This window comes from Pteronotus mesoamericanus, unplaced genomic scaffold, assembly GCF_021234165.1.
Source record: "Pteronotus mesoamericanus isolate MK-2021 breed Mesoamerican mustached bat unplaced genomic scaffold, CSHL_Meso_final contig_98, whole genome shotgun sequence".
In the NCBI taxonomy this organism is placed as follows: domain Eukaryota; kingdom Metazoa; phylum Chordata; class Mammalia; order Chiroptera; family Mormoopidae; genus Pteronotus; species Pteronotus mesoamericanus.
In genome coordinates, this window is record NW_026555295.1 from 6,914,249 (window position 1) to 6,932,485 (window position 18,237).

General features: G+C 36.1%; 1 protein-coding gene across 5 annotated transcripts in view; it reads right to left on the minus strand.

Moving 5' to 3' along the window:
• Positions 1-18,237, minus strand: part of UGP2 (UDP-glucose pyrophosphorylase 2) — a 62,793-nt gene that overhangs the window by 29,912 nt on the left and 14,644 nt on the right. For all 5 annotated transcript variants that reach the window (XM_054586903.1, XM_054586901.1, XM_054586902.1 and 2 more), the window contains exons 2-3: positions 13,568-13,695; positions 12,650-12,757 (exon numbers count right to left, since the gene is read on the minus strand). In XM_054586903.1, coding sequence (XP_054442878.1) covers positions 12,650-12,757; positions 13,568-13,681 — 222 coding nt within the window. In that variant the 5' untranslated portion in view covers positions 13,682-13,695. The remainder of the gene's footprint in view (positions 1-12,649; positions 12,758-13,567; positions 13,696-18,237) is intronic.

Below are 18,237 nucleotides of genomic sequence, written 5' to 3' on the forward strand. Positions count from 1 at the left end.
TCTCTCCTGGCAAACAGAGAAGTGTTTGAGATGACTCATGTTATTCCCCCAATCTGTGACAACCCTGGGACGGGCTCTGCGGGATTCAGAGTCCACACTCCAATCTCAGCTGGCCGGGGACAGGAACCCTCAGATCCCGGAGTGCCATGCTCCCCGCAACACGCTCCGTCCCCATGGCAGTTAACTGAATGCATTTGCCAGAAATTATAGAACTGTACAGAGAAAAAGGTAAATTGTACTATATGTAAATTACATCTCAATAAACCTGACATTAAAAAATAAAAGCTATTACCAGCTAAAATGCCAATTAACCTTATAAGGTTTCTTTATCACAATAAAAAAAAAAAACAAAAACAAGAATAAGCATTTTTTTTAACTATTTGGGTTGTTTTACAAAAAATCTAAACTAACTGTTTGAGGTATATAATGAAGCATGGTTTTTAAATTCTGTTTCAATCTTCCACCGTTAGTATCTCTCTTAAATGGAAATGGTAATTTCTGACATCTCTCCAGAGTAGCCTCAATCAGTGAACAGGGGCTCCAATGACAGGCAGAGACTCCATATCTGGCTCTCTCAGGGCTTTTCTTCTGGCTGTAGGCTTGGAGAAGCAGACACATCCACCACATTCTACACAACTAGAGAACAATTACATGCTGTAAGGCTATGATTTCTAGACTCCTAACATTCTCGAAGCTTTTTTCTTTGATTTTCTTCTATCATCTGAAATCTTGCTTCAAGGTTAAACCCAGGAGTCTACTAATACCAGCAAGTCTTTTTTGAGCCCCTACGCCAGTGAGATGCTTCCACAGTACCCCACAGATTGTTTATGGTGCTGTTCTATAGTCAGCTGTTTCTTGATCCATTTTCTCTACAAACTCAAGGCCAAAATGCTGAAGAGGGACCAAGACTGATTTTTGTAGCCCCAGCATCCAGCTAGCACCTTGCAGAGAAGAGGTATGCATTTAATGTTTCTTAAGTGAGATTCTAAGATGGTAGTTATTAACCTTTACAGCTCATGAACCCTTTTGAGGGAATCTGCTCTGAAAGACATGCACATTTATACACAGATTTACTTAGAATTTCAAGAAATCTATGAAAGACCTACAATCCCACCAGAGACCTCCCAGACTGAGATCCCTGGTGTAAACATTCCAATCTCATCCTGGTTATACAATGGGAGCATAGTCAGCTGTCCACATGTGGTCTAAAATAGGAAAAAAATTTAGTAAAATATCCCCCAAGGAATGACAGGACAGAAAGGATTAGAATTAGAGGAAGGCATGGAATCTCTCAGTATCAATCTTATAGGTTCACAGCTATCCTATATTAAATAAAGATAATGGAAATTCCCTGACAGTTGTAAAACAGATGAAGATGTGGGATAGAAGAACCTCACACACTTTTCTCATCTACCTATAACACAAAAAATACCTACATAAAGTTACACCTGAAGAGTGAAATACCAAAATAATCTGTATTAAAACATGAGCAAAGGTCCAAAAATACTGTAGGATGGGGGTTGCAGAGGGGAGAATGGCGGTATGTTCAAAGAGTGGTACTACCATCAATACACACACTATGATTTCCCCAAGGACCTCAACTCTGTGAGACTGGACAGTCCCTACAGTGGACACAAAGGCAGTGATTCAAGATCTTGGTTCAAGATTACCTGGGGTCTCTCACAGTCAGTCATGGAGCTGACATAAAGAAGCCATGTGTTTACTATTTATAAAGTAAAATAATAAAAAATTAACCAGAATGGAATTAAGAATCACAGACTTGAGGTCAGCCTCCTTAGGCAAGTCCCTTTCTTAAAATAAAGGTCCTGTAATATAAAGATACGTGTGAAGAAAGGTAGTCCTAGGGGAAACTAAAGACCCTTCAATTCAAAGTGGAATAAAAAAGCACGTGATTAGATTTGGTAATATTTGTTAAGTTAATATTAGTATATTTGCTCAGATTAGTAATTCTACAATTATCATTTAAAAACTTTTATGTCAAGGAAAAGATATGACTCTCGTATCCAGCAATGTCCTCAGGGCCATTTCCTTAAATACCACCATTTCCTTTTTGTAGAAAACTTTTACATTCAGGATCTCATTTTATCTTTACACACATACAAAACAAGTCTCCAATGGCTTTACCATTAGCTGACTACAGTTGGGAAATCTTCATGCTCAGAGCAAACCTGTGTAACGTCATGTCAGATTCTTGGTTAAACTGTCTCCAGTAAGTTTTTCAGAAAGATGTGCAAACATTTGCTGTATAATACACTATAATTCACCTAAAAAAAAAAAAAACTCTGTATTTTTACTCTGTGCATGTATACTATAACTTCCTCAGAATGCTTTGTCTTTGAAACACACATTTCAATCTTTCTGTACTGACAGACTAAGTACAAAAAGCTCTCATTTACTTTATGAAGCAAAACAAAGAAAATCTGATGAAGCTAAATACCATATTGGTATGATATGCTGTATGCCAATTCCCTGCCTCAATTTAAAAAAAAAAAAAAAAAAGAGTTCACTGATATAACTCCTTTTGAGGACTTTAAAACAAGAACAATGGTAATCATAAATCAAGTGCAAACAACTTGTGTTCCTACTTAAATGAAAAAACGCCTTCTTTAGAGAACATTTTTCACATAAATGAGAACGTACTTTATTATCACCAGAGGTCACTGCCAGCCAGGTGACAACAGGCTTTAAGTTATGGCTTAAACGAACCCATTAGCCTCAGTACCATCTTGAGCAAGGTGTGCACCCTCCTCATCTGTTTTATCATTTCCCATCCTCTCTCATCTTCAACAGGTAAGCTCAAACATTAAGCTTGGCCAAGAACAAGACATTCTCACAGACTATAAAAAAATGAAGTTCTTCAATGAAGCTGTAGATGCTGACTGGGTCTCCTTGATCTAATCTAAAACGTTATTCCTAATATTTTTTTCAAATTTGCTGTAATTTATGTAGCTGAATAATTAAGATAATCTTGATTATAACATTCACTTAATTAACAAAATTACGGTACAGCATTATCCATAACTCCAAAAATGGGTTCTTCTTAGCCATTATTCAATAAAATATGGACTCTAAAGGGCTTTTCAAAACACATGTATGTGTTCACTGACAGAGCTAAAATGAAGTATTCAACACAGTAAGCAAGAATAAGTAAAACTTGACAACATAAAATTTCAATGCCCATCTCTAAGTATGTCCCTCAATCTGGTATTTATGAAAAAATAATTTTGTCCAAACACTAATCATCTGAATTGAAAAAGGCACTTGAGGTCAGTTTTCTGAGAGCCAAAGAAGTAAACTACTAAAAATCTTCTGAAAAGAAATACATTAAAACGGAGTCATCACGTACAAGGTCTGTCCAGAAAAAGGCCAACCATTGTTAATGTTAACGAGAACAGTTTGTGCAACATCGATGTAACCCGGAAGCCAAGGAGAGTGGACTGTAATATACATATGTGAACAAAAACAACTTCAATAATCATGGGGGGTACCGTTAAGCGAGCATGTGTACAGTGAGGCCATCACATTCAAAATGACTGAGTGAGTAGAACAAAGAATCTGCATCAAATTTTGTGTTAAGCTTGAACATTCCTCTACGGAGACTGTCTGGATGATTCAGAAGGCTACAGCTATGGGCACCAGGTGACTGGCAGCTTCATTACAACAATGCGCCAGCTCATGCATCATGTCTCATGCAGTTTTCTGGCGAAACATCAAATCACCCAAGTGACTCAGCCCTCCTACAGCTTAGATTTGGCGCCCTGCAACTTCCGCCTTTTCCCAAAACTAAAATCACCTTTGAAAGGGAAGAGATTTCAGACCATCAGTGAGATTCAGACAAAGATGATTGGGCAACTGATGATGATTGGGAGAACTGTGTGAGGTCCCAAGATGCCTACTTTTAGGGGGATTTGAGGCGTCATTGTCCTATGTACAATGTTTCTTGTATCTTCCTCTGTATATGTCTCTTTTTTTCATAGTGCATGGCTGGACACTTTCTGGACAGACTCTTATCTTCCATGAAGTACCAAAAAGAAAATAGTTTAGATTTTGCAAACCATGTGGTCTCGATCACAAATATTAAACTCTGTCATTGTAGTATTATTGCATTGTAACAGCTATAGACAATACGCAAATGAATGAGTGTGGTTGTGTTACAATAAAACTTTATTTACAAAATAAGATGGCCAACTCTGGTAGTTTGTCAACTCCTATTCAAAAATACAGATCCTCTGTTATGACATTATTTATGTGCATACCTTTGATGCAGGGCTGATGTGAGAAATGTCACTCTAAATGCTATTTTCCACAACAAATACCTGTTTGGGTGTTGGGGGAGGAAGCTGGAGGAATGTAGCGGAAGCAGGGTGAAGGAACATTAACCAATGATTTGTATTCTCAGAAGTATTTCCAGAAGCTGTCAACACACAGAGTATAAAGCACATTTCTATCCTTAGGAAGATCATGACACAGTTAAAAGAGTAAACTTGTTTTTTTTCTACATTCCAAAACCAGCAACATGAAAGCACATTTTTCAAAAAGATGCTCTAAGCCTAGGCTTTAAAATAAAGACATTTTAAATAAAGATTTATACTTTTATAAAGGAAAGAAAAAAAGACTTCACAAAATCATATTACATCCAGATTTCTGTTTTCTATTTCTGTTCTTTTTTCTATATCAATCATCATTCCTATCAGTAACTATGGTTCACTTCAGTGACTCAGCCTCTTGAAGGAATTGGTCAGGTCCTTGCTGAGGATGGTTATATTGAACTGGAAAAATCCCTAGATGATTCTGATCCCTCTACTCCCTTCCTTGTTCACCCTCCAATCCTCACTCCAAGAAACACTACTATGTATTATAATCTCTCAAAATACACAAAGGTAGATTTCTCCACTGGCAAAGCAAATCTTGATTCTTAAAATATACTAAAAGTAATAAATCTGCATGCTTTCCTTAAAGGTAGGCTCTGTCATCAAGCAGTTAAGTTCGTGTAAGAGAAAACAAAAAATACCCAGGTCCACAAGCAAGAATTAAGAAAAGCACACCTTTATACCCAGGTCCATCATTAATTAGAAGAGTGAGATTATTTCAATTAGGAGTAAATTCCTAGGCAAAAGTTATATAAGTATCTAAGGAAAGCAAATAGATATGCCTGAATTTTTTTATTATAATTTTAGGCCTGCTCAAAAACTTTTTAGAAATCTAAATGTAAAACTAGTTCTTTTTAAAAACTATATACCTATACAGAAGAATTGTCTTATTACTTTTTCAGGAGAAAATATTATTAATTCTGCCACTTAAATGCAGAAAAATAAGTCACAATACCTTCATTATGGCCAAGAAAATCAAAGACTAAAAAAAGTAGACCCTAAAGAAATGCACTATAATGGGCAAGCATTACAGATGAGTTTTAACTTCAACATCAAAAATGAGACTCCTCAAAGTGAATGCTTAAGTGGAACTTTAATTTTAGCTTGTTAATTTTCTTTTTTATAAAGAACATGTAGTTTGTAAGTTGTTTAAGAACTGAAATATATTTTTCACACAAGAGAATAAAAGTACTACTAAACAGAAATTATATTTAAGATTTTCTCATTAGGAAAAAATTGAGGGACTACACTGGCTTAAACCATCATAGATGGTGTATCAATGAAAGCATGCAGTTATGTTCCAATAAAATTTACAAACACAGGAAGCCCACTGTAGTGGGTAGCCTTCAGGCAGTAGTTTGCCAAAAAAGTCTCCTCTAAAAAGCTCTGTTTTTAAATTAGTATTAGACTATCTATGATTACAAGGACAAAACACATAAACTATCTACATACAATTATTCCACTCTATCAAGTCTTTTCTATCTACAGGGAAAAGCTCTGCTAGCAGCAGATGTCAAAATTGCTGACACAAAAGGGAAGAATGGTCAGTAAGTATGTTAATAAAGCCTATTTTTAAGAAAATCACTTGAGCCCTGGCTGGTGTGGCTCAGTGGATTGAGTGCCAGCCTGTGAATCAAAGCATCTCTGGTTTGATTCCCAGACAGGGCACATGCCTGGGTTGCAAGGCCAGGCCCCTAGTAGGTGGCACACAAGAGGCAACCACACATTGATATTTCTCTTCATTTCTTTCTCCCTCCTTTTCCCTCTCTCTAAAAATAAAATAATTTAAAAATCTTAAGAAAAAGGAAATCACTTCATTTATTATTTTGTATTTATTAAATATAGTTGGTATACAGTATTATATTAGTTTCAGGTGCATAATATAGTAATTCAACATTCATATATCTTACAATATGATTGCCATACTAATTCTAGTAATCGTCTGTCACCATGTCAATTTATCACAATATTATAAACTATATTTCTCTTCAAGTTTTTCATCCATCCATGCATGCCCCTCCCCTGTGGCAGCCATTTGTTTGATTTGTTTATGAGTCTGTTTTTGTTTTGTTTTAGATTCCACATATAAGAAAAATTATCCACTATTTGTCCTTCCCTTCTTATTTCACTTAGCCTAAGACCTTCTATATCCATCCTATCTATATACAATTGAGTGTTGTCTCAAATTACAAGATTTCATTCTTTTTATTGCTGTGTAACATTCCAGTTTATATGCACCACAGCTTCTTTTTCAATTCTTCTACCAATGAACACCTAGACTACTTTCTTATCTTAGCTGGTGTAAATAATGCTTCAATGAACATAGGAGTGCATCTTTTTGATTTAGTGTTTTTGATTTTTTTTTTCAGATACATACCCAGAAGTGAAATCAATGGGTTGCATGGCAGATCTATTTTTAGTTTTTTTAGGACTCTCCATACTGTTTCTCACAGTGGCTCCATCAATCTGCAGTCCTGCCAACAGTGGATGAGAGTTCCCTTTTCTCCACATCCTCACCAACAAATGCTATTTGTTTACTTTTTGATAATAGCCATTCTGACTAGAGTGAGGTGATATCTCATTATGGTTTTGATTTGCATTTCCCTGATGAATAGTGACATTGAGCATTTTTTAATGGTTTTTTTTTTTTGGAAAAATATCTCTTCATGTCATCTGCTCACTTTTTGATCAGATTTTTTTAATTACTGAGTTGTCTGAGTTCTTTACATTCTGAATATCAATCCCTTATCAGATATATCATTTGCAAATATATTCTCCAAAAAGATACTACTCAGATTGATGTCAAATAGTTTATTATCTATGTTTTCTTCTAGGAGTTTTATGATTTCAGGCCTAACATCTAAGTCTATAATCCATTTTGAGTTTATTCTTGTATATGATGTAAGAGAGTAGTCCAGTTTCATTTCTTTGCATGTATCTGTCCAGTTTTCCCATCACCACTTGTTGAAGAGACTGTCATTTCACTATTGTATATTCTTGCCTCTTTGTCATAGATTAATGGACCATATAAGTAAGAGGTTATTTCTGGGCTCTTTATTCTGTTCAGTTGATCTATATGTCTCTTATTTGTGCCAGGACCATACTAGCTTTGTAGTATAGTCTGAAATCAGCATGGGTAACACCTAAAACTTTGTTCTTCTTTCTCAACAGTCTTTTGGCTATATGTGATCTTTTGGGATTCCATATGAATTTTAGGATTATTTGATCAAGTTCTAAGAAGAATGTCACTGGTATTTTGCTAGGGGTTGGACTGAACCTTTAGATTGCTTTGGGTAATGTGGTCATTTTAACAGTATTAATCCTTCCATTTCATGAACATGATATATCCTTCATTTGTGTCCTTTTCAATTTCTTTCTTCAGTATCTTTAATTTTTTATTGATTTTGAGGGGAGAGAAAGAGAGAGACAGAGAAAGAGAAATACTGATTTGTTGTCCCACCCATTCATGAACTTATATGTGCTCTGATAGGGGATCAAACCCACAACCTTGTCATATTGAGACAATACTCTAATCAACTGAGCTATCCAGCCAGGGCAATTTCTTCAGTGTCTTAATGTTTTCAGAGTACAACTCTTTCAGCACATTGGTTAAATTTATTCTTAAGTATTTTATTTTTTTTTGGTACAATTATAAGTGGGATTGTTTTCCTGTTGTGGTTCAGACTTCCAATACCACATTACATAATAGTCATAAGGGTAGGCATCTTTTTCTTGTTCCTCAGCTCAAAGGGAATGCTTTCACCATTTCACCATTGGGTATGAAGTTAACAGTGGGCTTGTCATATACAGCTTTTATCAAGTTGAGGTAAGTTCCTCTATACCAACTTTGTTGAGAGTTTTTATCTTAAATCGATGATGATATTGTCAAATGCTTTTTCTGTATCTATTGAGATAATCATACGATTTTTGTCCTTGGTCTTGCTGATGTTATTAACCACATTGTTTTGCAGATGTTGAACCACCCTTGCATACCTGGTATAAATCCCACTTGATCATAGCACATAATTCTATTAATGTATTGTTAAATAAGATTTGCTAGTATTTTGTTGAGAATTTTTACACCTATGTTCATCAGAGATACTGGCCTATAATTTTCTCTTTTTGTAGTGTCTTTGTCTGGTTTGGGTGTCAGGGTAATGCTGGCCTCATAGAGTAAGTTTAGAAGCATTCCTTTCTCTTCAATATTTTGAAATTGTTTGAGAAGGAGAGGTACTAATTCTTCATTAAATGCTTGGTAGAATTCACCTGTAAAGACATCTGGGCTTTTGTTTGTTGGGAGTTTATGGATTACTACTTCAATTTCATTGCTAGTAATTGGTTTGTTCAGATTCTGTTTCTTCCTGTTTTAGTCCTGGAAGGTTATGATTCTAGAATTTATCCATTTCTTCTGGATTGTCCAATTTCTTCATAGTAGTCTTTAATAGTCCTTTGTATTTCTGCAGTGTTGGTTGTAATCTCCCCTCTTTCATTCCTGATTTTACTTATTTGGGCTTTCTCACTTTTTTGAATCAAAAAAGACTTCATATGATGAATCTTGCTAGATTAGATGTTTGTCAATTTTTTTAATCCTTTCAAAGGACTAGATCTTAGTTTCATTGGTCATTATATTATTTTTCTAGTGTGTTTTATTTCTGCTCTGATCTTTATTTCCTTTCTTCTATTTACTTTGGGTTTGTGTATTCTCCTTTTTCTAGTTCATTGAGGTATAAAGTTAGATTCCTGTTTCTTGAGGTAGGACTGTACAGCTATGAACTTTCCTCTTATAACTGCTTTTGCTGCATCCCATAAATCTTGTAAAGCTGTGTTTTCATTTTCATTAGTCTCGAGGTAGTAGTCTGTTGTTTAATCTCCATAATGTTCTATAAATGTCTAATAAGTCAACCTAGTCTAATATAGCATTTAAGGCCATTATTTCCTTAGTATCCATTGAGGTAAGTGGAGTGTTAATGTCCACAACTACCATTGGTATTAATTTCTTCTTTTACATCCATTAATATTTGCTTTACATACCTGGGTGCTCCTATGTTGGGTGCATATTTACAATTGTTATATCTCTTTGGGCTTGGAATGACCAATTAATCATTATGTAATATCCTTCGCTTCTTTTTTTCTTTTATTTTTAGAGAGAGGAGAAGGGAGGGAGAAAGAGAAGGAGACAAACATCAGTGTGTGGCTGCCACTCATGCACCCCCAACTGGGGACCTGGCCCACATGTGCCCTGACTGGGAATCGAACCGGCAATCATTTGGTTCACAGGCCGGCACTTAATCCACTGAGCCGCACCAGTCAGGGTCCTTTGCTTCTTGTTATATTCTTTGTTTTAAAGTCTATTTCATATGATGTGAGCACTGCTGCTAGAGCTTTGTTATTGTTTCTATTTGCATGGAGTATCTTTTCCATCCCTTCCCTGTCTGTGTTTCTTCCAATCTAAAGTGAGTCTCTTATAAGCAGCAAATAGATGAGTCTTTGTTTTTTTTTACCTATTCTGCCATGTTACATCTTTTGATCGAAGCATGTCATTTACATTTAATGTAATTATTATAGGTATGTGCTTTTTTTTTTTTGCCATTTTGTTATTTTTAGGTTGTTTTGTTGTTCTTCATTGCTCCTTTCTTCTCCTCTTGATCTCTTTCCTTTTGATTTCCTGGTTTTCCTTGGCGTTTTAATTGAGTTCCTTTCTCTTTACTTTTTGTAGGTTTTGGTTTACGGTTACCATGAGGTTCATATATATCCATATATTTCTATGAAAGGCCCTTGTGTGTGACTTGTTTCATTCTTGTCTCTTTACTCTTAACTTTTGCCATTTTTGTTACAGTATGTTTTGGTATGGGCCTCTGGATTTGTCTTGTTTGGTATTCTCTGTACTTCCTGGACTGGAATGTCTGTTTCATTCCACAGTTTAGGAAAGTTTTCTATCATTTTTTCATATATACTTTCTGCCCCTTTCTTCTCCTCTGGAATCCCTATAATGTGAATGTTGGAGCACTTTACCTTATACCAGAGGTCCCTTATACTATCCTTATTTTTAAAATTCTTTTTCTCATTTTGTTGTTCTGATTAGGTGATTTCTACTTTTCTGTGTTCCAGGCTGCTAATCTGTTCTTGTCTGCTAACTAATCTGCTGTCAATTCCTTCTAATGTATTCTTTATTTCAGTTAATGTAGTCTTCGCTGGTTCTTAATTACATTTTCCATTGTTGAAGTGCTCTCAGAGTTCTATTCTATTCTCAAGTCTGTTGAGCATCCTTATGACTGTTTCTTTGAATTATTTATCAGGTAAATTACTTATCTCCATTTTATAGTTTTTCTCCAGGTATTTTTTTGTTCCTTCATTGAGGCCTATTTTTTTGACTCCCTATTTTGTCTGACTTTCTGTGTTTTTTCCTAAGATTTGCATGAAATAGCTATCTCTTCAATTTTGAAAAAGTTGCCTCTGTGTAGATTGTGTCAGATGGATTCAGCAGACCAGTATAGTTAGGGTGGGTACCTGTGGTGCCTGATACATTGCCAGGACAGAGATGTGAGTTCTGGATGGGGAAACCTGGTATGTATGTGCTTCCTTGCTCTTTTGATCTGGGCAGGGCTGTCCAGAGTAGGGAGAGCTGCCCAGTTTGTACAGGGTATGTCCTGTTGGGTTAATTATCTGTCTCCTGAACCAGGTCTGGCAGGACTGCTCTGTGCACATGCCTCACAATACCTTCCTAGCTCCGAACTTTCTCCAGATGGGGCAGCCCTAGGTGCACACACTGCTATACTTTGCTTGCTCAGTACTTCCTCTCTGGGCAAAGCAGCCCCACATGTGTGCACAGCAGTGCCCCACTATCTCTGCCCTTTCTCTGGATGGGCAACCCTGCCTTCAGGCACCACAGCGTTTTGCAATCATCACACTGTTTCTAGGTGAGAGAGCCTCATGTGCATGCACAGGTCAGTTGGTGCACTCTGTGGCACACTGCCATAGCAGCTGAATCAATACCTGGGTGGAGGGGCCCCTTGTATGCCAGCTTCAGTGCCCTCCTCCTGCTCCTGCTGGATCTAGCTCTAGAAAGGGTGGCAGGGGATGTGCTACAGCAGCCTTTCAGGTTGGCCAGAGAACCTGGATGGATCTCCTACCTACTATCTATGTGCTGGGAAACATTAATAGTTGTATTCCTGGATAGTTCCTTCAGCTCCCAAGAACTCCCACAGTTTCCTAACCTTCTCAATGTGGTCTCTCTCTATCATTCGTTGTGCAGAAGCTGTTCAACTGGTTCTTGGTCATCTCTCAGGAGGAACTGCTCTAAATGTAGGTGTATATTCAATGTGTTCTTGGGAGAAGTGTTCGGCATCCTCCTACACCACCACCTTGGGCTCCACTCTAGACAAATACTTCATTCAAATCATCCATTCAACAAACATTAAATCAGGACACCCAGTCCCCTGGCCTTAAAGACTAGTATGAAGACAACACAGGCATATAAGCAACTAATACTAACTAGGTCAGTTAAACACCATAGGATGGTAGAAATAACCACTAACATCTGCAAAATGCTTTAGAGTTTATGTTTCTTAATAAGGCCTCATAACAACCCTGAGAAGGACATAAAGCACTTGGTATTATTCTCATTTTACACAAAGCTTATAAGCAAAGAGATACTACTGCACTATACCTCTTTGGGGCAGCTTTCTGTTAGGAGCTGATGATAGAGGTAGATGCATTTGATAGGTAAAGAGACCACAGCATTCCAAGGAAACTATATACACAGAAGTCTAGAAATACAATATGTGAGAAGGAACTGCTGGGTTGATTCACACAAGACAGGCAGAGGAATATGGCTATTTGGGTTGAAAGCATGGGGAGAGCTTTAAGCAGCAGACTTAGTGTCTGTTCATGACCCTACAGATAATAAGAAATCAGATGGTTTGGGACAGGGAAGGAAGAAAAGAACATAAATGAAGACTTACTGTGCATTTCATACTTTCCCAAAGAATTGCTTCATAGTCAGGGATATTAAGTTATGAGGTACTATTTAAAGGGAGAATAGACTTTCATAAGTCTTCTGCAGAACTGGAAAGAGGGTCTAACAGAGGGGAAAATGGTAGAAGACTATCTCTGCAGTTTCAGTATAAGGGAACAGTAAATGCAAAGCAATATTCCTGTGTCTGAATGATGATTTTTACAGGTTCCCTAGACTATACCTCCCATATTAAAACAATGTCCTAAATTACCTTAAATTTTCTTACATATTTACTAAAACTTACCGAATCTTCTGGAGGTCTCTGGATTTTTCCCCAATCTACAGAAGGTCCCTTTTCTTGCAAAAATCTATGAAATAGCTTGCGAAATCCATCAAGGTCTTTTTTAGTGTGCTATGAAAACAGAAATCATTGTTACAACTAGCAGAATGCTTAATATTTAATAAAACCAGATAAATATTATACACTTAAAATCCTTTTCAATGAAAATCTCACACTATTAGAATGGAGTCTTTTTTTATACCACAATTTAAAATTAAAGAGGAAGTAAAAGCTGACAGGAACCACACTTAAAGGAATACAAGCAAATAATCCTCCCCACCTCCCACCAGTATCATGTAATCTGAATACCATTTGGTCCATAGGAATTCCAAATGGTTCTCTTTTATATTCACCAGTATCTTTCTCAGCTTCTGTTATGTGAAAATTAATCTTCACCAAAAGAACAAGAAGTAACAAAACACAGCTAACCTCACAGTAAGTACAAACTGAAATTTGAAAATGAAAGGGATAATCTATTGATTTATAAATAGAAAGGATGTCTATTATACAATAGCTGACAAGTAGCATAGTTCTATTAGAATTGACTCTTTGGAAAAGGTATGCAAGATATATGGTTCATAAACTAACTTTTCACAATTCTAACAACACTGATATCCATTTCTTCACCCAATGATATCAAAACACAGAATACAGTATAATTTTGTTCTGATTGTCTTAGACTAGAAACTTCCTAGAAATAAAAAAAAAAGAGACAATGGTTTTACAATGGCCAAATGTTGAAAACTCTTAATTGTTAAGCAATCTTAATTTTTTTTATGTTCCCATTACATCTTGTGTTTATTTTAAGCTGGATGATCAGCAACTGCAATAGCAATTCAGCAAGCAGATGAATGAAACCAAAAAGCATTGTAGAGTCCTTACCTCAAACTCATGTGATGGTGCTGTGCTGAGTATTTTTTCTAGTTCCTCCTTCACAGATAATTCTAGCTCTTGTCGAATGACCTCTTGAAACTGAGAAGCGCCATCTTGCGACATTGCTTTGCTAAGATCTTAAAACAAAAATATAAAACCACCAACTGAAAAATCAGATAACCATTCAAACAGCTGGCAAGCTATAACTGATTTCTTTCTGGTGTTCCAGCAAATGAAAAGGGTTCAACTCTATAGTCCCAACATCCTTGCACCTAATTTCAGTAGTAGCAATTAGTTAGGACTATATAATCACATGTGCTCAAATTTGACTACTTGGTACATCTATATGCTTTACTAGTATATCTGAAACACTAAACACTTTTGGGAAGATGGGGCAGGTGGAAGTAAAAGGATTAGTCCTCATTTGAGTACACAATTCTATCTCTACTAATGTTTCCCTCTAGCCATCAAAGCTGGAGAAAAATCAGAACAATTGGAATAATGTTAATAAGGGTATGTTTTATGGAACATATCCTTATGGAACTGCTGCAACATAAGATAACTGAAGGGATCTAGCAACTTCGCAGAAGCAAAAGACTCCTCCTGCCTCCAGGTCAGATGAAAAATTTAAGAAATCCTTTCCACTTTAGAAGGACAGCCGAGTACTCCAGTTTCACATTTCTTGTTGGAACAACTCCTTGAGAGATAGATAATGGCAATTCCAAGGTGCCTCTACTTCCCTGGCATCAAAATTTTCACTTTAAAAGGAAAAAGGAGAAAGGCACAGGGCTGATTCCCCACTCAGGTCCTCAATTTCAGCCAAGACATTTCTGTATTTATTTTTGTCAGACAAGACTATCAGGGCTTTTGGCATAGCTGGGCATTTCTGTGACAGATGGCTCTTACTAAAGGCGACAGAAATGGTTCTTAGATGAAAACAAAAATAGAAAAACACAAAAAAGAAAACATCCCAGGCCCAAGTTCCTTAGGAGAAAAATGCCAACACAGATGTTTCACATACTTAAATATCTAGTAGTAATTATCCTATTTCTTATAAAATAAGAGACAATAAGATTATTGTTCCCCTTCCCCTTTACCCTGAATACCTACTTAATTCAATCTTAATTTATAAATGTATTTGTGAAGCTTATATTCAAACATTTTCTTTGATAACTAATTAGTTCTACAAATACTGGTTAATTTAGCAGAATCATATTTCACATACCATAAATTCTTTCACTTGTTATCTAGGCAGAAGGGAACATTTATATAGATAGAATTAAAGCCAACATAATAAATATTTTGAAGATACTTCTGAGAGCAGAAATTAGTATATTAAGTTAACTCCTGAGGCAATTTATTTAATATACACAGCTTCTCCCTCTCCCTAATATCTAAAAATGTTAACAAATGAGATAATAACATAGCTCTCCAAAAATATTTTATATATACTTTCCATCATACTAAAATCCAAGAGAGGGAAAAAAAGGATATTTGGTGACCGCACACAATCTAATCCCAAAATTGCCATTTTCTAACTGTGCTCTTTTTACAGGAATAAACCCACAACACAACTAAGTTTATGGACTCCAGTAAAACTACCAAAGTGATCCAAACTGTGGTTCATAAATAAGGTCTTTGTGAACTAAAAAAAGACCATAAACACATGTGTGTTCCATAAATAACTTAAAGATATATTTCAACTAATAAATAGCAATTATAATCTGTAAAAATCGATGATAATGGATGAGGATGTTTGCATAACTATGACAGGTAACTAATAACCTCCTCCAGAACATTTTAAACTAGAGCTAAGGTGACATCACTGACACATGTTCATCCCTTGGCTAACTTAGCTGTAATTTAAAATCTGTCACAGGTTAAGTCCTCTACTCTGCCACCCAATATAGACCTGGGATGTCTCTTCTCCAGCCTTTAAGCCAACTCCCATATTAATGTTTAGAAAATAATTTGGAAGCAAAATCTATAAATATAAAATCTCTAAATTAAAGAACACATGAATTACCATGGCCAGGTAGCTCAGTTGGTTAGAATATTGTCCCAAATGCTAAGGTTATAGGCACTTACAAGAATCAACCAATGAACACATAAATAAGTGGAACAACAAAATCAATCTCTCCTCTCTCTCTCAATTTTAAAAAATAAAAAACACATGAATTGTTTCTATGTCAGAGATTGATTAAAATAGATCAAGGAATTGCTATATAAGGATTTTTTAAATAAAGGGTTTCTTTGTTAAGACTCAAAGACATCTACAGACTTGCTGTGTTGTTAAAGCTAGATCCTGAAGGCCAGCATTCAGTCACATTCCTAAAAAATATAGTGATGGAAACATTTAACTTACTTATATTCTGGGCAAATGCCAAAATGAGATAAAACTAAATGTAACTGCTAAATTTAAAAATAACTCTACTAACTGTCTGAGATTTGTCTACATGAGAACAGTCCAAAGGGGGGAAAAAATCAAAACCTCACACCAAATTTTAAAGACTGCAGAACAGCAGCCTATCAACGTTATATGACTTAAGGTCAAAAGGCACAAACGAACCCCTGCCACTATCCTCCTTATCAAGCCAAGCTAAGAAGACTGGCTGAAAGGCTCACATTTAATATTACATGTGATCTTTGCCCACTGTAGCAGCTTCAACCTTCAAACAATGATTCAAAAAGACAGAACACAGATTCAAATGTGAATTGTGACAAATAGCCCTAACCTTTATTCCTCCCATTTGTTTGACATAGCACCAAATGCAGAAAAACAATTTGTATTCCTTCCACCCCCTCTACAAGTATGAACAGCTTACACAACAAAAGAATATTACAACATGCTTATCACTTCTTCCACCCTATTCCATAAGCTGTTTCCCTCTCCCTTCCATGAGGAAAGTGCAACTATGAAGTTCTGTTTTTAACTGATTAGACGCTAAGGAAGGAATTTTAAGGAATAAAGAATATTGAAGAATAAAGAATAGTGCATTTAATCAAGAAGAGTGTCTATCTTGCACAGACCAGGAGGCACAGATCTAGAAACCATTTCCCTTTGTACTGACCTCCTTAGCCATCTTGAATTTTTTAAGAAAGGCCTGGAATTTCTGGGTAGGAAAAGAAGCACAGATATTAGAAGCTTTCCTGAGCTTTTAACATTCTCAGGTTACACTTCTGGCAATGACAGCTGAGATTCTAATGGAAGGTCAATTAAAGTATCCCTTGAATAATGCAAGATTTCTAACCTCCTAAAATGTTTTTTTCCCCTCATTTCCTAGCAATAGAGAATTGATTCTCCCTGACTTTAGACAGAGAGTGGAATAGGAATCAAACATTTCATTAACTCAGTCATAAATCAAAACATTTTTAGAGATGATAGGGAGCATTTAATCTACCCTCAACATTTTACAATAGGAAAATGAAGTTGAAATAATTTAAATGACTTAGCCAAGGTCACACAGCAGGCTATTATATGGAACACAGAAACAAAGCCAATTTATGCTGAGGCACAGTCCCATACAATGAGGGGAAAATATCTTGCTCATTATTTTCCTCTTGGTCTAGCTCTTTAATCATGGCACAAAAATCCCTAAATAACTCCTCCAAAAACACTTCTATCAGAATGTCTTCTTATATTCAATGGGACAAAAACTACCTCCACATTGAAACTGGGCTTACTAGAACTGTCTTGTTTGACTTAATGACAATTTAGACAATTTGGGATAGCACAGGCAGTAACTTTCTACATGTTTTCCCCCACCTCAATTTCCTAATTCTCCCTTGTTCCTAAGAACTAAAATTTCCACATCATGGACTTTCCTCTATCCAACTGGAGCCAAGAACAACTTAAATAATAAATAAACAAACAAATAAAGGAGGCCGAGAAAAAGCAGTAAATCAAGAGGTAGAAGACAATCTAACATGTGATTGTTTTCATTCCTTAATTCAGGTATTTCATTTCATCCATTTCAGCAGCTAAGAAGTGAACGTATTACCCTTCCCTAACATCAAGATACTGGCAAAAACAGAACAACTTCACACTCTGAAGTACAAAGATAGCTTCACAAAGCAAAGGCCATGGAAAGGCTGAAGAAAGAATACCAAGAGCAACAAACAAGGTGAGGTAGCCCTCTCCTGGCCGTGGCCCAACATTCATTGTTTCTGAAGAATCCCAACCTTCGAATTGGAGAGCTCACTTAATCTTAAACCAGGAAATGACTTGAGATCCAAGTAAATGTAAAATTCCAAGAATACAGCAGCAACTGGAAATAATCATGACTAAAGTTAAAGACATATACTGACTAGATTTATGGCCAATTAAAGCTAACCATCCTCTTTTGGGGTTACACTACAGTCCTTTAAACTCCGTTATTTGTTAATTTTCCTCCTAGAAAACTTTTTTTCTTTGGATTCCATTGCCCAATGTTATCCCACATTTTCTTCTACATCTCTGTCCAGGCCTCAACTTCCATTCTTTTTCTGCTCCCTGGATTTCCTAAGATTCTGTCCTCACACCATTTTCCCCTCAATTATCCCCTTACTATTCTCCTTACTAATAACTCCCAAACATGACTCTCATCCTGATTTTTTTTTTTTTTTTTTTTTTTTGCTGTGAGCTACAAGTTTACATTCCCTATAGTCTTCTAGACCTTTTGCACCTGGATACTCAGCCG